Source organism: Sciurus vulgaris (genome assembly GCF_902686455.1).
Source record: "Sciurus vulgaris genome assembly, chromosome: 13".
NCBI lineage: Eukaryota > Metazoa > Chordata > Mammalia > Rodentia > Sciuridae > Sciurus > Sciurus vulgaris.
Genome location: NC_136474.1, coordinates 35,361,313 through 35,384,428, shown reverse-complemented (window position 1 = coordinate 35,384,428; position 23,116 = coordinate 35,361,313). Strand labels below are relative to the sequence as shown.

General features: G+C 41.3%; 1 protein-coding gene across 1 annotated transcript in view; it reads left to right on the top strand.

Moving 5' to 3' along the window:
- The window catches only part of LOC306643108 (thiosulfate sulfurtransferase/rhodanese-like domain-containing protein 2), a gene marked incomplete at its 5' end in the record, with an annotated part of 82,554 nt that extends 63,832 nt beyond the window's left edge, over positions 1 to 18,722 (top strand). Inside the window, 1 exon segment of the mRNA XM_079109042.1 lies at positions 17,851 to 18,722. Coding sequence (XP_078965168.1) covers positions 17,851 to 17,960 — 110 coding nt within the window. The 3' untranslated portion in view covers positions 17,961 to 18,722.
- Between the last annotated feature and the right edge of the window lie 4,394 nt (positions 18,723 to 23,116).

The following is a 23,116-nucleotide window of genomic DNA, read 5'->3' as shown; positions in this document are numbered from 1 at the left end:
ATTTTCTGAGGGACATCCATATTGTTTTCTATAGATGTGGTACTAATTTACCTTCTTATCAACATTGTATATGGATCATTTACTCCACATCCTCAGCAGGGTCTGTTTGTTACTTCTTTTTTATAATAATTATTCCATTGGACTAATCATCTTACCCAAGTGGGTGAGATGTAATCTCCTTGATTTGATTTTTCATTTATGTGATGGCTAAAGATGTTGTACATTTTCCTCTCTTTTCCCCTCCTTCGTCTCCCCCTTCTTCATTGCGGTGAATAAGATCATTTTCCTGATTACTTTCTTAGAGAATTCAGTATTGTTGTATACAAAAGCAACTGATTTTTGCATGCTGATATTGAATCCCACTTCATGGAATTAGTTTATCAGTTCTAAAAGTCTTTTGATGGATTTTTTTCAGCTTTTTAGGTACATACACAATCATATCATCAGCCAACTGAGATAATTGGTCTTCGTTCTTTAATGCTGGTAAACCATTCACTTTCTCTTGCCTAATTATTCTGGCTATGGTGAATAAGGGTGGTGAGAGTGGGCATCTTTGTCTTGTTCCTCATCTTCCAGGAAGTGCTTTCAGTTTTCTCAGTTTAGTATGATATATAGCCTTCACAGTGTTGAGACATGGTCATACTTTGTGGAATTTATTCAGGGTTTTCATTATAATGACAATGCTGAATTTTATCAAAGGATTTTTGCATCTATTGAGATATTTTGTGATTTTTACTCCTTAATTTTATTTATGTGCTATGTTATATTTATTGTTTTGTGTTTATCTTTGCTGCATCCTTGGAATAAAACAAACACAATCATTGCATATTATCTTTTTAATGTACTATTAAATTAAATCTGAAGGTGTTTATTAGATTTTTATGTATATGTTTATCAGTGATATTGTTCTATAGCTTTTATTCCACTGTATCCTTTATAGGTTTTGTTAGCAGGGTAATACTGATTTTATAGAATGAGTTGGAAAATTTTTTTTCCTGGTTTTATAAATAAGTTAGTTCAGCACATGTGTTAGTCCTTTAAAATTTTGGTAAAATTCAGCAATGATTCCATCTGGTCCTAGGATCTTTTCTTTTTTTCCTTTTAATCAGTAAATTTTTATTACTGCTTCAATCTCAATACTTATCAATTCTTGTCATTGATCTATTTAGTTATTTTATATCCTTTTGGTTCACTATTGGTAAGTCATATGTATCCAGAAATTTTTCTATTTCTTCTAGATTTTCTTATTTATTTGCCATAGAGTTTTGGGAATTTTTTCCTAATGATCCATTGAATTTCTCTGTGTCTGGCTTAAAACTCCTCTTTTAAGTCTTATTTTATTCATGTAGTATTTCTTTTTCTTCTGATCAGTTTAGCTAATGATTTGTTAATGTGATTGTTTCCAAGAACCAACCCTTTGTTTCATTGATCCTTTGTAGTATTCTTTTAGTCTCTAATTTATTTATTTCTTCTCTGATCTTTATTCTTTCTTTCCTTCCATGAATTTTGGATTTGGTTTGTTTTTGCTTTGAAGACATTATGATAAAGCATGATAATATTGATCTTGATTTTTTTTATATACATAATCATTACTAAGCTTGCCTATCAGCAGAAATTTCCTTGTCTGGTATGTTATGTCTCCATTTAATTTGATTATAGGACTTTTAAAATTTCCTCTTTGATTACTTGTATAGTCTACTGTTCATATATTATTGTGTTGCTCAATCTCCATGTCTTTGTGTAATTACCACAGTTTATGAATTCTTTTAACTGTGATCAGATAAAATACAAGAAATTATTTCTTTTAAAAAAAACTTGGTAGTAGTTGCTCCATGGCCTATATATCATCTATTTTAGAAGACATTTTTTGTTTGTGCTGAAAACAGTAATTTGTGTTTTGCAACTGTTGGATGGAATATTTTGTAGATGATTGTAAATTCCATTCAATGATTGATATAATGTAAATCTGATGTCTCTGATTTTTTGGTGGAATCTGGATGATGTTTTTTATGGCCTCTCTTTCCAGTTATGTATAATCTTGTTTTTTTTAAATTGTGTGCTCTAAGACTTATCATTTATATGTTTATAATAATTATATCTTTGTGAGGAATTGTTGCCTTGATCAATGTAAAATGACCTTCTTTTCTCTTCTGTTTTTGTTTTAAAGTCTGTGAATTATAAATGTAGCTACTCCTTTTAACTTTTGGATTCCCGTTATTGTGAATATCATTTTCTATTCTTTCACTCTCTTTGTGTATATGGCTTTACAATTGAGGTTAAGTTTTTTGTACACAGCTTATCATTAGGTCTTATTTTTTAATCTATTTAACCAGTCTGCATCTTTTATGCAAAATAAAAACATTTACATTGAGGGTGATGATCAAATGGTGCGTACTTGTTCGGGTCAGTTTGATCTTTTCTTTCTGATGCTTTTGAATATTCCATCTTTTTTTGTTTCTTAGAAGTTTGATGGTTTACTATATTAATAATCTATGATTCTTTATCTCATTTTTGTGTCTACTCCTCTAGTGGGATTTGCTTTTTCATATTTGCTGATGTTATCTTCCTTCTTCATCTGGGTATAGTATTCCTTTTTGTATTATCATATTTTTTCATTCCTGTGACACAATACCTGAGAAAAACTCTTGAAGTAAGAAAGGTTTGTTTTGACTCATGTTTACAGAGGTTTCATTCTGTTGTTGGCCAGCTACATTACTTTGTGTCTAAGCTGAGGCAGAATATCATGGCAGATGGGTGTGGAAGAGTATTGTTTCTCACCTCCTGGTAGCTGGAAATCAGAGAAAGTGACAAGAAGGGGCTGGTGACAAGATATAGTTGCCAAGGTAGTGCCCCCAAGAACCCATGCCCTTCAACTAGATCCCACTTCCTACAGTTTCCATTACCTCCCAATAGTCCATTTGTATTATGAAGTCATCAATCCACATCAAATGTCAGAGTCCTCACAAATCAATGATTACCTAAAAGCCCACCTCGGAATACTACTGCATTGGGGATAAAGCTATCCCAGTATGAGCCTTTCGGGGACTTTATGGATCCAAACCATAACAAGCGTCTTCAGTGAAGATGGTTTAGTGGTCATGCATTCCTTTAATTTACTCTTATACAAGGTCTTTATGTCTCCTGTTTTCAAGGTCTGTATGTTTCCTGTTTTGAAGATTAATGCTGCTTGGGTATAGGAGTCTTGTTTGGCACTTCACTCCTTTACCAGAATACTTTGTTCTTTTTAAAGATCACCAGTCCAAATGGGTTATGGCCAATAATAAGGACCTAATTTTACCTTAATTACTTTTTTGAAGGCCTGATTTCCTAATAAATTCACATTGTGAAATATTGGTCGTTGAGACCACATATGAATTAGAGGGCACATGATTCAATCATAATAGGTAGGTATAGAAAGATTGCTTGTCTCTGCTGAGCATCATGGACCTCAGGGCTACCATATTGTTTGTAGCTGGTGTGCTCATGGGACATGGTGAGGAGGGTGATGTAGCACCCTTTGTTACCCCAGGAAGTGATTATAAGTGATCTCATGCATTAGTCATTTAGTCAACAGCCCAAAGACTACTAAGGACAACTTGTCAAGTGGTTGACTGCTTGATAAAAATGAGTGGTCTTGTGTACAGTATTAGTAGTCATACATAACGTATAAATGCAAAATCTAAAGTGGAGGTGAAGAATGGCCTCCTTGAAGGTAAAAACACTGATTTAATTCATTCACAAGGCCAATCTGATGTTTCTAGTGATGTTGTGAGAGTAATTGATATTTTAAATATATGATCAGCTTGGAGACATGGTATAAGCTTAAACACACATTGCCTCTCATCTTGCTACAGTAGGCCACCCCCACCATCAGTCTTCCTAAAAGAATGTGATGAAGTCTCAGTGGGTCTTGTCAACACTGTTGAATAAGATGGGGTCATTTTGCATTTTCCTACTGGTTGGCCAAGACGGAATCCAAGTTCAGTGTAGGTCCAGGACTGTAAGGAAGGAGAGCACCAAGCATGATGTGATAGGTTTGTCTTAAGTAAAATGTTTCTGAATAAAATTACAGCCCTCAATACTGAGATTGTGGCCTTCTTAAATTCTACATTAAACTTTACTTATTATTAAGAAATTGAAGTCATAAAATCAGTTTGAAATTTTTAACTTTTAGTTTTATTTTTGAATTTTTTTTACTTGCACAAGGCAAACCAAAGAAAATACATCACACATTGATTTGGGAATACCAAATGTTTTGCTTATTTAGAGGCTCCATAAAATATAAAATAAAAGATTGTTCCTATAAAGCAGCATCTCCTGGGCACCAGCACAGCTCCAGAAATCATGTGGTATAGGCAGCTGACATGAGGAAGAAAGTGTTGGAATCTGTGTGTGCATATCAAGCAGAAGGGGCATTCTTGTCTTCCTCATTGTTAGTGAGCAAGTGGTAGAGATGCCTCCCTGGCCCAGAGAGTCCAGGTCCCTCTGGATCCTGGTCCACAGTGAAGACAAGCATCCTCCATACAGGTCTGAAGTGGGGGACTCTGCAGTTATTCTCTCCAAGCACAGATTGATGACCGCACCTGTGGCTGCCCCTCTATATGACTTGCTTTAGACATGGTCTAGTTGTATTTGAACAACTCAGAATGGCCTATGACTTAAAAAGATTCCTGCCAAGAATTTATAGACTCTGATGGGAACAAGCAGGACCCTGATAGAATCCTGCTCCTTGTTGGAGGACTTCATCTGCAAGGTGACTAGTCATACCAATGGTAAACTAATCACAACCGCAAGAAATGAGGCATGGCCACGGGGACCTTTGAAGTACCTTTATTATTGTCCCACTAACAAGGAACTTTCCCTGAGGGTCACAGTAGAGCAGTTAGGCACAGAGGCTTTTATTTGTATTAAGTATGAGCAGTCCCTTTTGTATAGTGTGCTGTGGTTTATAAAATGTATATACTTGACCTTCTTTATCTGGAGTCTTCATCCATGGATTCAACTAACCTCAAATGAAAAATTTTAAGAATAATTTGTCTGTATTGAGCACACATAGACTTTTTCCCTTTCTATTATTCCCCACATAATACTGTATAATTATTATTTATCTGGGCCACAACCCTTGGGAGACTTGAGGGGGCAGGGAATGGGCCCTCCTAGAATATCTGAAGTAACATTACTGTGCACTGTGACTGTGGGCCTTGGACTGGGGAGCATCCTGATTAGAGGTCTCTTGGGGCAGTAACTGAGTCTAAATTCTGACCTTCATGGAGGTGCCCTCTCTCTATCATGTGGGGTGCTCAGGGTGCAGTGAATATATTTGGTTGGGGGGGCCTGAGGCCACATGTGTAACTGATTCACTGGTAGCTTGGGGTCCAGGTGCTAATGGTGGCCCATAGATATCACTAAGCAGACTCAGTTCCCACCATTTTGCATGAATGAAATTGTCATGTCCTTAGGATTCAGGTATGGTAATAAGAGGCTTTCCCTGAATCATATAGGGATGTTTGGAGAGCAGGGGGATGATGGAGAGTGCTTGAGCCTGCCAGCATGGCCTTTTTTTCATTATGGAACCTGTGGAGTGTAGTCAGGACTCCTGATCATACAGATATGCCCATGAGACCCTTGTCAGGGACTAGTGTTTCCCTAATGACTTTAAATAAAGCAAACACATAAGCCCCTCACACAGGGAGCAGCTCCTGGGGCAGGTGTTGTTATTTGTTCCCCTCCTTCCATGGTATAATCCAGAGATCCCTGTGGAAGAGAAAAGCCTCCTGTTTGTGGGGACCACATATGCTTTCAAAATGAGTGATGCCTGACTTCTACTTAGTAAAGCATAAGAAATGTCCCATTGCCCTCATGAACAATAGTCATGAACAAAGAGAAGGAGCCATTTCATGTACCCTTTCATCAGCTTCTTGTGAACACCTGAGCATGGAAAGCCACTCATGCAAAGGAGACCCGTGCAAGGAGTTGCTTCTGCCCTTGGCAGGGAAATGTTGAGTGTGTCATCCACACCCAGGGAGGTGCCAGCACTGTGCAGGTGTCCTTGGGGGCATCTGATGTCAGAGGATGGAAGGGAGAAACTGCTGTTTCACTGGACTGTGGTGTTGAACTCTCCTTTTTTGTAGATGAAAAAGAAACATTTTTCAATAACCCTGAAGTCTATGGCAATGCTAAAAGAGGTGGGAGTGTACAGGGTAGAGAATCTTTTTAAGAAGACAATATGCCTTCCATCTGTATATTTCTAATTGTGAGAATTTTTCATTAGAGAACATGAGCCTGCAATGCATTATTGGAAGAAAATTCTAATAAATCATCTTCATTACTGGTACTGATTAATATTATTTTAGTACCATTAGTGGTACTAATTAATATTATTTCAGGGAATATTTTAGAAAAGTATATAGTATTTTGAAATCAAGGGTTAAATCCCATGGACATGATTAGGTAAACAATAATAAAGTAGGATAAAATACATTTATATTGTTTATATTTTCCAATTTTCTTTTTATTCAAGAATTTTGGTACATTTAAAAAGATAAAGACATGAGAATATTCACCTTGCTCACACTCATGGTCACCACCACAATTCAGTAAGGTATGGAATTTTAATATTCTTTTGATTAATAAACATAACAACTATTAGATTCCTTAGCAGCTGCCACATAGAAAACCTTGTATTTTGTAACATTTTAAAGGATCCTAATTAGGTCTTTCATTAGTTCAGGTTTGTGTTTTTCCATTCAAGGTATTCCTTGACTCCTTTCTCAATCTCATAACCATTCTTCATAATTCCATGGAAACTGCTTTCTTTCCTAGTGGAAATACCGAGAGAAGTGTGGTGGGTGGTGGGTCTCAGTCAGCAATGCTGGGCTCTTCCAGGACACTAGGATCAGGCCCCACTGATCTTGATGACAAACCAGATGCACAGTTCCTTCACTCCCCAGGCCTCTCCACCCATGCTCTGTAGCTACTCACTGGAGTAAAACAGGATCCCACAAGGCCAGCAGCCTCTGCACAGCAGCCCCTCCAAATCTACTGCTGAAAACACCATTCTCTTGTGTCCAGAGCCCAGCACCAGCTCAGGAGAGGAGGTTTCTGAGCTCAGGGAAATGACCTCTTAGAGTGTCTCCTACTGCATTCAAAGGAGAAATCCAGGTCATCTGTGGCCCTAAGTTCCCAATTTCCATAGAATCCATTCATGCACTCATCAGTACTTGTGGTCATACTCCAAGTGTCTGATTCTGGCATACAGCTTCCCATGACCTTCTACTTGGAGGAAGAGGGTGTGACATTGAATAAATACTTAAATACCATAGACAGCAGTGGGCCAGGCAGGTGCATGAACAAGAAAGAACAGACCACACCTACCTGGGGTCAATGGGATATCTTTGGGATGGCCACTCAGAGAGAAGTCCATTGAGAAGGGAAAAAAGCCCTATCTCTTTTGGGGTGGACATTTCATGCACAGGGAAATCACACAGGGTTCCTGGGAAGGAACAGCATCAAGAATGGTTCACAGAAACCCCAGATTGGGTGGAGAACCATGGGGAAAGGACATGGTGAGAGCAAGGCCACAGAGGCCCCCAGGAGCCACACCCTGCAGGACTTGGGGCAGTAATTGAGACTCTAAGTCATTTTAACCAGGTAAGATCATGCAAGAGGATTTTGGGGAAGGCATGGCTCACATGGCTTTCACTGTAGGAATTTTGGTGGCTCTGTGAAAAGGAAAGAAGGAAAGGCAGGGCTGGGAAAGATACTGGTCTCATGAGAAGGGCTATAGAGGGGGTCCAAGGGGTGTCTCCCATTTGTGTTCCTGACATTTCTATCAGCCTCCAGAAGTGGGAGACTGAGCCATTCCCTCTGTCTCCCAGAAGACTGTGATGTGCTCCAGGCCTGCACCTATGGAGCATTATTGTGAGGGATGAGGGTAGAAGGCAGTCTTGGTTGCAGAGAGGGTCTGATAGTGCTCTTGCTGAATCCAGGGGTTATGGGCCCCAACTGTAGTTCCACCTTTATGGCTCAGAGGTTCTTGGTAATTGTGTGTTTTCTGTCCTGCACTGTACAATTCCTAGAAGCAGGAAACTATTTCTCTTTTAAATCAATACTTATTCCAATTTAACTACACTAACTGGTGTGTAGCACTTCCACAACGTGTGGTATATTAGTGTGTGTGTGTGTGTGTGTGTGTGTGTGTGTGTGTGTGTGTGTGCATGCGTGCATGTGTGACAGAGAGAGAAAAGAGAAAGAGAGAAAGGTGGTCCCAAGTTTGAGACCAGACTCAGCAACTTAATGTGAGAGCCTGTTTCAAAGTAAAAACCTAACAGCCCTGGGGGAATACCCTATAGCTCTGTGGTAAAGAGTCATCAGTTCAATCCCCAGCCCCCTGCAGATATATGAGGGGTTAGACTCTCCCAACTCTGAACTCAGGGCCAGCACACTAAGCCCCTCCCCAACTTTCCTGAGCTCATCTTCTCCTATGTGAATCCACTATGACCCATGGTGCTTCTATACACTTTCCTCCACAGCTGCCCAAATTTCAAGGGAGGGGGAAAGAAAGGGGAAGGTAGGTTGAGAGATCTTCAGGAATGGTTTGTGTAGGGTGACCCCATACTGGCAAGTCTTGAGAGTATTCTATTATTTGTGTATGTGATAACCAAATGATAAATACACAATACAATGAGGAATCAGGTGAGGGTGGTACTCAATGTCACTTTTACCTCTCTGCCTGTCTTCTCCTTCCTAGAATACACTGTGAGGAAGAGCATAACCTGACCCCTTCCCAATGTCCCAGCATGGGAAATACAGAAGACCCTACCTCAGATGAGAAAGGTCCTGTGTTCAGAAGCAATAGACATCTCAGTGGGAAGATGGTCTTAGCACACCATGATATGGTCATGACAAAATTTTTTCCTCCACATGGAATGAAATTTTTTGGGGGTAAAGATTTCCAAGAGGAAAGAAATGAGAAGCATGATGGCATTCATCAGACAACAAATTTCTCTGAAGATGACAGTGTCTGTGACAGTGAAATGGTGGCCTGCTCTCATAGGCCTATGCTGGCAGGGGCTGGTGAGTGGTGTAGACACCCTAGGAGGCAAGGTCTGATTGCTATCCCTGTCACTCATCCATCTGTTCTTGATAGGAATGTTGTGTCCCTTGGAGTGAGCTCGGTGACCACAGGTCCAAATTATACATCACTTTCCTTTGCTCTAGGGGGAGGAACTCTTATGGCAACAAGAATATCTACCAACCAGGGTCTGGAGTTCCTGTTTGTACAAATTATCCTCAGAGGGAAAAGGTTCATGCTGAAGACCCACTTTCAGCTCTTGCATCCATGCAACAATGGTTATGAGTATCTGGGCATCAGCTATTACCTCTAGCCCCAACTGTCATCTGTAAACTTTATACTTGCTACTGACATGAGGATTGGGAAATGGCTAATGACAATTTACCTTTTTCTAGTAATGTGACTTCCCTTTACCTTTATTGGGGAATATACTCTTCAAAAAATTATTTATCCTGTTCCTAAAGTGCCTCTGATGGAGACTGTCCTTTGTCCAGAGGGAACCTTGGAGGACATGTCCCCATAGTGTCTCCTATTTCCCTACCTGTGCAGGGGGTATATCCACCAGCATGGCAAGGCTTCCCTCCTGAAAACCATTGTGCTTGGATGCCTGACCTGGGCCACACACAGCCCTCTCTCTTGTCAGTTGGACCAAACCTTTTGCTATTGTTCTACTATGGTACTTACAAGTTTGGGATCTTGGGCTTCTGCAGTTCCTGGCTGTTCTTTTTGATGTTTAGGAGATCACATATTCCCTGTGGTGTTGACAGGCTGGTGCTGGATGTTCAGGATTGTGGACAGAGTTTCCTGGGAAGCCAGGATGTCAGGGATACAGTACTGAAGGAAAACATCAGTGACACAGCCTTGAAGGATGATGCCAGTGGCCATATATTGAGGCTGGTTTTCTGGCTAAGCCTCTGTTCTCAGACAGAAGTATTCTGCTAGGGGGGAGGGGATTTTACTTTTCCCAGAACTTTCCAGATTCACATGAACAATTTGAGAGTTGGAAATCCTGCTGGTTCTCATAGTGACTACCTTGTCAGGGGCTTCTCAGCTTTCTCTCCCTGTTGTATTCAGCCTTTGAAGTTTGGAAGTCTTCATTGACCTAGTGTTGGCATGCTGTGATATGGTTTTTGTGAGCCCACCTCTACTCTCCAAATTAATCATGCCTCCCTCTTCTGGGCTTGGATTTGTCTCCCAGGTGCCCCTTCAAGATCCCAGGACAATATTGCTGTGTCAGGTTTTACCCACAGGACCTATGTTGGGGTCCTGAAAGGAAGACCTCTGAGGGTCCATAGTATTCATGAGATGGAGTCCAGCTGTGGGACTCAAGTGAGAGGCCAGGGAGAGGATTCTGCAGGGTGAGACCTTTCTGAGTGTGTTCTCTAAGGACACTGACATTGTGGACAAAGGTGTTAGCCCTGGAATCACAGGAGGCAGGATAATGGAAAGGCAGACTATGGAAGGACTGAGGATTAGAGTTCCTCAACTTGAAGTGGTTTATGTACTTGAGGACCTTGAGATTTAGGTCCCACCTGTGCCTCACACAGAGACTTTTAATATGTGCTATTGGCACCTGCTGAGTTTCAGCATTAAGGAGGTAGAGCTCCTGGGAGATGTTCCTGCAGGTTTCCCAAATTTTTATAGATGGTCCATCCCCAGGTTCCATATGTTTGAATTTTCAGGCAGGACAAACAGATGGTATGTTGCAAAACTTTAATTACAACTACCTACAGGATTCATGCCTTTTTGGCCTGCTCCAACTTCCTTCTTGAAAGTACATGCAAGCTATGTATATGTTTCTTGTCTGGGTTCTTGGTGAATCATTTCCTGCATATATCTTGAGGGTCTGGTCAAGTCCCTTCCTGATTTTGTCTCAGAGATGACCCTCGGAAAGTTCATTGGGAAGCTCTTCTAGGATCATCTCAGACTGTACCCCAGATTGTTGCCTGAGTATTTCCCCACCTGGTGTATTTCTGGGTTCCCCATCCTTCTGGCTGATGTCATCTGGAATGTGGAGCTCTAGAAAAATCCATGTGTCCTTTGTCATATCAGCAGTTGGCAGTTTTATCCTGGGCTCCCCTGGGTCTGAAGATAGCTGGGTCATGTGGAATATTCAACTCTAGTGCTGAGTGACCCTCTTCTCATGGGTGTTACTTCAGTTTTTACAATTGTTCATTGCTGATAAAATGCCTTGGCAGTCTGGCAGTGGACTTGTTTCTGAAAAGCCATGTGATGGCTGTGAGTTATCTAAAGATTTCCTGGGTTGTTTTGATCACATAGGGGAAAATTCCTCATACTTTTCACTTGATTTTTTCAGAAGATGGTGTTCTAAGTGTTAAAAAGCAGTTAGAACAGAAAATGTTCTATCCCCATCTTGGGTTGTAGGGCATAAAATGCAACAGATACTATCCAGGGGGAATGGCTGACAGTATGTAAAAAGACAGTGTTTGATGACCCTGGTTCTGAATCTGAGCCAGTGCTGGGAACAGAGACCAGAATAAGGTTGGAGTCAAAAATTGAGATTTGAGAACATGCTGGAGCAAGGACTTGGAGAAAAGTGTCATGCGCTTTACTCTGAGCTTGTACTGGTATGGAATTAGAGAGTCCATTGCATAAAATGGGATGCCTAGTGGGGATCCCTATAGAAGGCTCCAGAGCATTGCTGTTTAGAAGGCCCCACGAAAGCTGGCTACATTTTTCTGTAAGTGATCTTCCAAGACCTTGGTTGTGTTTTTATTTTAAGAAAACTGCTGAGGAACAGAAAGCTGTAGGTGCTTGCCTTTTTTGTTCTAGAAGGCTTGTGGGGTGGCAGTGTTCTGTTCCCTACCCACTGACTTTTCTGTGCTCCCCAGTGAATGAGGAGGCCACCTGATTTCTTTTTTATTCTCAGCTTACAAATTTTCAGTTCTCCTCTCTTGCTGGCCAGTGCCTACAGCAGTTTTTTAACAGCAGAGTTAATGAAAGAGATACCTTCAGCCTCTACCTGTAATTGTGGGTTGTTTACTCAGAATAAGTCCTCTGGTGGTGGTAAACATGATCTCTCTTGGATTACTGTGTGTGGAGCTGGAGAGGAATGAGACTTTGGCAGCCATATTCCACTAGGAGAGGGATGAAATGGGATAGTTGGAGAACATGGTCAGAGATTGCTGTGAGAGGATAAGGCAAAGGGACAGAAGATGGCAATGGAACAGAAAAAGGTGATGAAACTGGAGAAAGTTATGGGCCTGGAGAATGGTTATAGGACAGGAGAAGGTGATGGGAGAAAAGATGGTGGTAGGAAAATGTTATGGCTTGGACGTGAGGGGTACCCCAAAAGCTCATTTTTGAGCCAGTTCAAGAAGGTTCAGAGGAGAAGTGATTGGGTTGTGAGATTCCTATCCCAATCAATGAATTCATCCCCTGATAGGGATGAACTGAGTAAATGATAAATAAAGGGGTAGGGTGTGGCTGTAGGGAGTGGTTCATTGGTGGCATGGCTATGGAGTATATATTTTATATCTAAAGAATAAACTCTGCTTCCTCCTTACCATGTGAGCTGCTTCCCTCTGGCAAACTCTTCCACCATGATTGTCTGCCTCACCTCAAGCCTTGAGGAATGAAGCAGACCTTCCATGGACTATGACCTCTGAAAGTATGAGCCCTGAAATAAACTTTTTTCTTCTTTACAGTTGTTCTGGATGGTTCCTTTAGGCAGAGCAGTAAGAAATGAGACTAAAATATTAACCCTTGTATTTTATAAAATATCTGAAAAGTTTCTAGCTAAGTCTTCAATTAGTTCAGCATTTTTTCCATTCCAGTAAGATTTTTCTGATTATTTTAATCTCAATGCTTTCATTCATAATTCTATGGAAATGACTTTCTTTAATGATGGAAAGGACAGTGATGAAAGAAACAAATTGTTACAGCTCTTATTTCTAATATTAAATGAAACAGACACTATGCACACCACTGTAATTTCATAATTCTCAAACATGTTAAACTGTACTCCTAGTTTTAGTTGCTCAAATGCATAAGAATCACCTGCAAAATGAACTTCTCATGAGGTGGTTTGTGTGCTCAGTTGCAGTGGAGCAGCATGGCTGAGATTTTAAAGAACTTGTCCTGGTCATGAATCACAGCTCATCTCTGTGAACTTCTTTTGAAATGAATACTTTGCTTGAAAGACTAGCACCTGCTGTAGACATGATTCTAAAAGTGGTTTCCTTCAAGTACTCCATTAGATGGAAGGAAGTAGTAAACAAGCTCAATGAAGCATGAGTTACTGGTGGTAGATACTTAATTTCAGCTTCTTCTGCAGAGCTCTGTGAGGGAACAAGATGCACACTCCAGAGAAAATGCTCCAGCACAGTCCTCTGCTCTTGGGGCCTGAGGCTCATGATCATGGGTCTGGGTCAGCTGGACACTCATGGCTCATGGTCACATGCTCAAGTCCCACTGCCCCTGACTCATGAGGCAAGGACAGAGTTTGGGGTGAATGCTGAGTAAATAATAGGGAAAATAATAGCTGGAATACATAGGTGTTCTCTGGAGGGGAGAATGGTAATGGTAGATTTATTGAGGGTGCATCTCTGAAGGCACTGGATTTCTAGTACTATAAAAATGGAATGCAAATAAAGTTAAATGACAGTAAGGAACAGGGTAAAGTTAACTGGCACAAGATGCAGAGGTGTATCAAAACCCCATGTAGAAACCAGGAACTCTCTGAGGTGAGCTAGAAAGAAACCCAGGGAAACCATGCACAACCTTCCCCACAGGAGGGGTCTGCCAATCCTTTGTGGTGTCTCTTTAATGAGCAGGAGCCCTACCAAGTCACCCGTCCACTTCATGGGTCTCTATCCTTATTCAAAATCCCATGGGGGCTGACTTTTGAGTCTCAGGCCTCTGGGAAAAGAACAGTGCAGTTAGAACATACTGAGCCTCCTGTAGATTGTGTGCTATGGCAGGGCTGGTGTCAGAGAAAGAGGACTCAGGCACAGAGGAATCCAGGTCACCACCGTACCTTTGTCCCCTGACTGGAGCAGGACAGGGAAGGAGGAGGAGCTGGGTAGTGGTCTAGCAAATGGGCTGTCTGGAGGTAGTTCTCAGGACACATCAAATTCCTGTGCCATATCTGGTTTCACTGCCTTACTCTGATCTCTGAGGACTCAGCGCTCTGGCTCCCAGCCATGCCCACTGCCACAGGTCCTCTGCATGTGGTCTGAGCCACCCTGAGCAACCTGAACAGGGATTACAAGTACCTCATGGGAGTAGCTCAGATCCTCTTGGGTTCACTGGACACAGGAAGCAAGAATTGTCCCCACAGCTTCCAATGGCCCAGATGTTCAAGGTAAAAATGACTGATAGGAAGTGGTCTCAGTCAACAAAGCTGGGCTCTGCCAGGACACTAGGATCAGGCCCCACTGATCTTGATGACAAACAGATGCACAGTTCCTTCAGTCCCCAGGCCTCTCCACCCCTGCACTGTAGCTAATCATGAGTAAAATAGGGTCCCACAAGGTCAGCAACCTCTGCACACTAGCCCCTCCAAATCTACTGCTGAAGACACCATTCTCTTGCCTCCAGAGCCCAGCACCAGCCCAGGCTGAGAGGTTATTTCTGGGCTAAGGGAAATGACCTCTTAGAGTGGCTACTATTGTCTGCAAAGGAGAAATCCAGGTCATCTGTGGACCTAAGTTCCCAATTCCCATAGAACCCATTCATGCACTCATCAGTACTTGTGGGCATGTTCCCAGACCACCCCTTTGGCCTTTGTTGGTCCCCACATTTCCACTGTAGATGACATGGGAGGACCATGTATATGTTTAATGTCACTAAACTGCGAGTCATAGGTAGAATTCCCTAGTCCTGGCTACTTCAACAATTGTTAACTCATCCCTTCTGTAATTAAAGAGGCAAAGACATTCACCCTTATTCAACATAATATCAGAAAGTGAATGTTCCCTACCAAAGGGGTTACATCATCTCTAGCCTGTGCATCTCCAGGCCTCTGACCTGGGAGCCAGAGCAGGGTGTGCAGGACTGGAGTCAGGGTAAAACCATGATGTCTCCTCCTCCAGGTTGGCCACTGGTACTGGGAGTTCAGGGGCTTCCCATTGAGGACACAATTTGTGGTATCACCATGTTACTCTTCCTCCCTCTTTGGCACCATTTCAATCCCCCACATCCCTAGCTATGCCCACTGTCCCCCAACTGTCAGGTGGATATTGCATGCATATTTGTGCCATCAATGATGGTGGGGACAGGGTTGATGGGTGGTGTGCTGCATGTGACACAGCCATGAGAGGCTGACTTGCAGTTCCCTCACACACTGAGCTGCAATAACATTCTGGCCACTGGTCTAGTAATTTTCATCCTGGCTCTAGATGAAGAAGGCAGGAGCAAAAGCAGGTGACATGGCCTTGTCATTCAGCCTGAGCTAAAAGGTGCTGGCAAGGGGAAGATGGCAGACTAGAGGGTGGCTGCATTTCATGTTGCTCCAGGACTCAGGATTCAAAAGAGGAGATATTGAGAGACTTGGGACCAACTCAAAGCTGCCAGGTGAGTCTCTCCCATTGGGGAGGCGTCCTGGATGGGGCGGTAGTCCTGGAATGCAGGGAACTTTGTGAAGTAGAGTTGCCCAACAAGACACCCCTCCCCCCACTGGAGCAGTGAACTTGGACAACTGGGAGCATCGTAGAGGAGGCCACTCAGCACAGTGCTTGGACTTGGAGCAACCACTGGGGTTCTGGGGGGGTGCCCAGAGGAGGATCTGTGTGGTGAGCTGTTTGGACTCAGAGCAACTGCTCCTGAACACCCGGGTGCCTGCCCGGAGGAGGAGGAGGAGGAGTGCAGTGGGTCACTTGGACTTGGAGTGACTTCCCAGGGCTACGGGGCAGTTGGCGGGAGGAGGAGGCATGCGGTGAGTTGCTTGGACTCCTAGTGACTGCACCGGAACACTGGGCAGCTGCCCAGAGGAAGAGGAGTGTGGCGGGTCGCTGGGACTCGGAGCAACAGTACAAAGCTTCAGGTGGCTGCTCAGTGGAGGGGATAAGGTGTAGAGCAGGGTCCCAGGACCTAGGAGGATTCTTGGTGGAAGAGCCGCACAGAGACACAGTTAGGGGCAGAGCAAAGGTTCCAGGACTGCAGGTAGATTCTCTGAGGAGAGGCAGACTAAGGAGACTCGTCTGCGAAGGGTGAGACTCCCAGGACAAGGAGGTAGATCCAGTCCCCTGGGAACATTGCAGAGGAAGGCAGCATAGCCCAGGTGGTAGTTGTAGATTGAGGGGAACCTCTAGGAGGAAAACTGACCAGCAAGACCTCCCCAGCAGGAGAGTCTTCCCTGGCGGGTGAGGTTTTCCCCACAAGGACAGTAAAACCAGAGACACAGGCCCAAACAGGCCTTGCCTCAGCCTGCAGCCTAGCTCCCTTTTAGATGGCACCTCTGCCCACTAGCAGGGAATATACCCCAAATGAAGGCCACCACCCCTAGAGAGGCAGCTTCCTTGTGGAGCACTGAATTATCAATTTCCTCCAAGACTTCAGGCTACTGAAGGCTAAGAGGGGATATACTAGAAATCTTCAGGGACATTATAAGTCAATAGAGGAAATCCACAATATCTTAGTGGTCCACTGATACCTGAACAGTAATTTCTATTCTGTTGGAATACAGATTTTCAAAGTAGCTTCTCATTATGTTCTGTATCTCAGTGGTGTCTGTTGTGATATTTCCATTTGCATCATGTATTTAAGTACTTTGAGTCTTCTCTCTCCTTCTCTTTGTTAGTTTGGATAAGAGTTTATCTATTTTGTTTACTTTCTCAAAGAACCAACTTTTTGTTTTGTCAATTTTTCAAATAGTTTCTTTTGTTTCAATTTCATTGGTTTCAGCTCTGATTTTAATTATTTCCTGTCTTCTACTACTTTTGCTATTATTCTGTTCTTCTTTTTCTAGGGCTTTGAGCTGTAATGTTAGGTCATTTAATTGTTGACTTTTCATTCTTCTGGAATGCACTCCATGCAATAAATTTTCCTCTTAGTACCTCTTTCATAGTGTCCCAGAGATTTTGATATGTTGTGTCATCATTCTCATTGACCTCTAAGAATTTTTTAATCTCCTCCCTGATGTTTTTTTTTTGTTATCCATGTTTCATTCAATAGCATATTATTTAGTCTCCAAGTGTTGGAGTAATTTCCTTTGTTTATTTTGTCATTGATTTCTACTCTCAGTCCATTATGATCTGATAGAACACAAGGCAGTATGTCTATTTTTTTGCATTTCCTAAGGGCTGCTTTGCGGCATAACACATTGTCTATTGTCGAGAAGGTTCCATGTGCTGCTGAGAAGAAAATGAATCCCCTCCTTCTTCCCATAGAATCTGTGGCACAATTGAGTAGTTTCAGCAGAGACCATGTGGCCCACACAGTCTAAAATACTTATTGCCTGGCCCATCACAGGAAAATTTACCATTCCCTGGTCTACAGCAGCAGCTCATCTGATAGAGAATGCCCTTATACACATGGCCCACCTTTATATTTTACTGATTTGGTTTCTGTGAGAGATTTCTCCCTCATAGGCCTGTTCCCTCCAACACTTACTCTTCTACCTTAAAGTGTTGTCTCTGAGAGATCCAAATAAGCTCAATGGCCCTGTACAAATTGCTTTCTTAACAAGATCATTTGGCAGTACCACTGTGGCTGTCCAGGCTTCTGGTCAGCATGCCTGGCACTTGTCCCTGTCACATGGGTCCTAAGAAACACAGAGCCTCACATCAACCAACAGATTTAATATTACGTTGCAGTTTCCAGTGATGTAGAATGCAGCTGCAATTGTATTTCAAGGAGAAGCCGACTGGGGATGGCCATCCCTGCAGCATGGTGCTGCTCCTGTGCCCATTTGCAGCCCCAGTAGATGCTCTTCATAGTGGTGAGGCCCTGGCTCCACCTCTAGTTTCCCTGCACTGTCCACATCATTACAGTTAAGTGCACAGATTTTTCCTTCTTCATCCCGGAATCCTCCTAGTCTGTGTTCATTAGCTCTTTGGGCTTGTCCTTTATCACAAGATTTGCTGAATTCCTAATGAAAATAACTCCCCAAAGCAACAAACAAAAATAAAAGTTTAACTGGCACTGTGGTATGCTAAAAGACACAAGGGCACTGTGGTTTAACCTTTTTGCCAACTCCCAAAGATGCCATGTTAAAAAAGAGGGGCAGGGTCCAGTAGAAATACCAAAATTACATTTTAAGGATAATCATCTTTGCATAGCTTGGCCAGGATTTTCCAGTTCTTTAGTATCTAGGTTTTCTACACTGTTGTCCTTCAGAGGCTTCATTTTCATGGAGAATAGCAGTGATTTGTCTAATAAGTGATGAGACAGGTAGTTTAAGTCTGCAAGATTGACCATGATAAACATCATATCCACAGTGGACTGGAAAGTCACCCCTCCAATGTTTGGCCTCACATGAGCCATTTGCCCACTATTCTGTATAAAAAGGTGTTGTCAAGTATTTAGCCATAAGTTTTCACATGTGTCATAAGATTGGCCTTTGAAGAGGAAAACTTATTTAAGCTCCAGTATTCAATTGTACATACATGTCAAATGTTCATAAGTAATTCAGGAATATGTCTGTTGCCCAGGAGGGTTTTTGAAGCTTGAAATTTCACCATTGCCTCCCCCCATATACAAATTTTGTGTTTTTTTTTTTGTTGTTGTTGTTGTTGTTTTGTTTTTTTTTTTTTTTTTTTTTTTTGTTTTTTCCTGGCAGAGCTCAGTAGCTTCAGTCTGCATTTCTTAAAGGGAATATTGTGGATCTGATCCAGTAATCAATTTGGCAACTTTACTCTTGAGGTTTTTAAAATTTAATTGAGGGTTAATAGTGCTTATCTGTTCTTTTTGCTAAATAGCTAAGATGAAATTAGTAATAAAGTATTTTATAATACTTGCAAAAAAACAAAAAGAATGGAAAAGCAAATGTTATGTGAACTTATCCTCCAGGATGCCTTATCTATACAGGGCCTATACCTTTATTCAACCTAAACATCACCTCTATCAGAGTGCTCTGGAGTGACTTATTCCTCCTGTAGTCATGGGCTGGGTTCCATGGCTCAAACCAGTGTGGCTTTGTGGCTTATTACAGAATTGAAGTACTTCCATACTTGTTGGTGAGAAGTCCCAAGAATCCCCTTGCTACCTGCCTGTTCCTGCTTCTCCTCTGACACTATCTACACCTCCCTGTTCTCCTAGCAGTTGAAGCCTTTTTGGTCAACTCCAGTTCCATGAACAGAGGATCCATTGTTATTGGCTGCAGTCTGTGCTCTTCTGGTGTTTACAGTTTTTAATATCATCTAATGGATCCTGCTCTTATTTAAGGTTTTGACATTTTGGAGTTCATCATAGAGTTTTCTTGTTAATTTGGATTTTGGACAGTTGTACATTCATTATCTTGATTACTATTTTTTGGCATCCCTTAAGTTTTCATCCAATCTTCATTTTCTTTAATGTGGAACTGTCCCTTCTGTACCCATTCTGGCATTCAGCTTTCAAACTGTTAAGGCTGTTTTTTCATCAAACATTAAAATAATGAAAATGGTATCACGTGCTGCTGGATAGTGTGACAGACTTACATGAGGGCCCTGCCTTCCAGGGAAAGGACCAAGGTTGCCATGAGGGATGGCAGAGTCTACTTTCTCTTCTTCTCTACATAAAGGTTTGCTCCATGGCTTAAATCGGTGTGGCTGTGTGGATTATTAGAATATTGAAATACTTCCATACTGAATACTGAGGAGTTCTGAGTAGCCTCCTGCTGTCATCCTGTCCCTGCTTCTCCTCTCACACTTGTGCTGTCATAACAAATGCCCTGACAGATTTGCTTGAACAACAGAATTTATTGTTTCACAGTTCTGTGGATTTTAAGGCTGACAATTCAGATGTCATTAGGAAGTGTTCTTCTGAGAGTTCTCTCCCTGGATTTTGTGTGCTGTCTTCTCCTATGTCCTCACTTGGTTATTCTTCTTGTGTACCTTTTTCCTAATCTCCTTTTTTCCATGTGCATATATATAGAGAGTGAGTATATATTTAGTCAGATATTAGTTGTATAAATTAATGAGTTTCTCGTGTCTATGCCATACATGCTTGTATCATGCATTGTCCTTCCTTTCCTTTCTACCCTTGGTTACCCTCCCCTCACCCACTACCTGCTTTCTTGTCCCTAGTGGTCCTTCTTTCTGGATTTCTTTTTTGGTTTTTATTTTCCACATAAGAGAGAAAACATGCAATACTTGCCTTACTGTTTCTGAATTATTTAATTTTACACAATCCAGTTCTATTCATTTTCCTGCAAATGACAGGATTTCACTTTTCCTTTCCTGAACATTATCCCATCATGTACACATACTATATTTGCCTTATTCATGCATCTGTTAGCTGGCCCCGCAACTGAGTTCATATCTTACCTATTTTGAATAGTGTTATAAAAAACATGCTAATTCAAGTGTCTTTATTTTTTTGGTGATTTCATTTCATTTGAATAAATACCCAGTTGTGGTATACCTGGGTCATACGCTAGTGCTATTTTAATTTTTGGATGAACATTCTTACTGTTTTCTATATATTTTGTACTATTATACCTTCTTACCAAAATTGCATGTGATTCTGTTTACTCCACATCCGTGTTAGTGTTTGTTTATTGGTTACATTCTGATTTTATAATAACCATTCCAACTGGACTAATCATTTTACCCAAGTGGGTAAGGTGTAATCTCAGTGTAGATTTGATTTGAATTTCTGTGATAGCTAAAGCTGTTGAGCATTTTCACATATATTTACTGGCATTTATATTTACTAGCATTTTGCATTTTTTTTTTTTGAGAAATATCTGTTCAGGTCATTTATCCAATTTTTATTATATTGCTTCTTTCTTTTTGTAAAGTTTTTCCTATATTCTTGATATGCATACTCTGTCAGATGAATAGCTGGCAACAATTGTCGCCACTTTTCTTTCTTTTCTATTTATTCATCTGATTGTATTCTTACATGTGCAGAAGGTTTTTAATTTGATGCAATCCTGCTTGTTCATTCTTGTTTTGATTTCCTGAGCTGTTGGAGTACTAACTTGGAAATCATTGCTTTCACCATGATCTTGAAGTGTTTCCCTGTGTTCTCTCTAGGAGTTCTAAAGGGTCCTGTCTTACATTAAGGTCTCTTTAATCTTGAGTTGATTTTTCTACAGTGAGAGATAGGGATTTAGTTTCAATGTTCTCTATTGGAAAATCCTGTATTTCCAGCACCGTTTATTGAATATGGCTGTTCTTTTTCCAATACTTTGGCAACTTTGTTGATAGTAAATTTCAGTGTGTATTTATTTTGGGTTCTCTGTTTTGTTCTATTAGTCTACCTGCCTCTCTTTATGACAATATTATACCATTTTTATAACTGTGGCTCTCAGGTATAATTTGAAATCAGGTATTGTGGTGCTCCTAGCATTGTTCTTTTTTTTTAGCTATTCTGGGTCCTTTTTCTTATTCATTTTTTCTTGCATAATTTGCTAAAATGTCTGGTACTATGTTGATAAGTGTGGTGAGAGTGGGGATCTTTGTCTTGTTCCTGATGTTGTAGGAATTGCTTTCAGATTTTCTCAGTTTAGTATGATGTATAGCCTTCGTGTTGAGACATGATTCTATTATATGTAATTTATTCAGACTTTTCATCATAAAGAGATGCTGATTTGTATGGGGGGGCAGGATCATACTGGGGATTGAACTCAGGGGCACTCAACCACTGAGCCACAGGCCTATTTTGTATTTTATTTGAGACAGAGCTTCACTGAGTTGCTTAGCACCTTACTTTTGCTGAAGCTGGTTTGAACTTTGCATCCTCCTGCCTCAGCCTCCGAAGATGCTGGGATTATAGTTGTGCACCACCATGCCTGGCTGAATGCTGATTTTTATGAAAGGAGTTTTTGCATCTATTGTGATAATCATGGGATCTTTGATTTTATTTATATGCTTGTTACATTTATTCATTTGTATTTGTTGAACCATTCTTGCATGCTTGGAAGGCAACAAACTTGGTCATTGCATATCATTCTTTTAATGTGCTCTTAAATTTCATCTGAAAGCATTTAATCAAAGATTTTTATACATAGGTTTATTAGAGATATTGATATATAGGTCTTTTTCTGTTGTGCCCTTACAGGTTTTGTTAGCAAGGTAATACCATTTTCACAGTATGAGTTTGAAGTCTTGCTTTCCCTGTTTTATGAATTAGTTTGAACAGCATTAGTCCTTTAAAAATTTGGTAAAATTCAGCAATGATTTCATGTGGTCCTAGGATCATGCTTCTTCTTCTTCTTCTTCTTTTTTTTTTTTTAATCAGAAGAGTTTATGTTTCTGCTTCAACCTCAGTACTTCTCTGTGATCTATTAAGGTATTTTGTATCCTCTTCCTTCAGTTTTGGTAAGTCATATGTATTCAGAAACTTTTCCATTTCTTCTAGATTTTCTAATTTTTTTTGGCATAGGGTGTTTCAAAATTTTCCCTAATGATCCTTTGAATTTCATTGTTTCTGGCTTTAAACTTATTTTTTAAGTGTAATTTTGTTTAATTGGGCCTTCTCTTTTTTTCTTTTTTCTAGCTTAGCTACAGATTTGTCATTACTATTGTTTCAAAAATCCAACTCTTGGAGATACCAAGATGGTGGACTAGAAAGTGACTGTAACTCATGTTGCTCCAGAACTCAGGATTCATGAAGAGGAGGTATGGAGAGACTCGGGACCAACTCGGAGCCACTGGGTGAGTCTCTCCCAGTGGGAGAGGTTCGGCCCAGACTGCAGGCAGCTTCTCAGAGCAGGGCTGGGTAGTGAGAGGCTTCTGTAAATAGCCAGTCTTCCCCTTCCGTGCACAGTCAGGCTCCCTCTGGTTTCTGGTCCGGTCCACAGGCAGCTTCTTGGAGTAGGACTGCCCAGTGAGAGGCTTGGGCTTTTGCAGACAGCCAGCACCCACCCCCATACCCAGAAGCAGGCCCGGACTGCAGGCAGCTTCTCAGAGAATGACCACCCAGTGAGAGGCT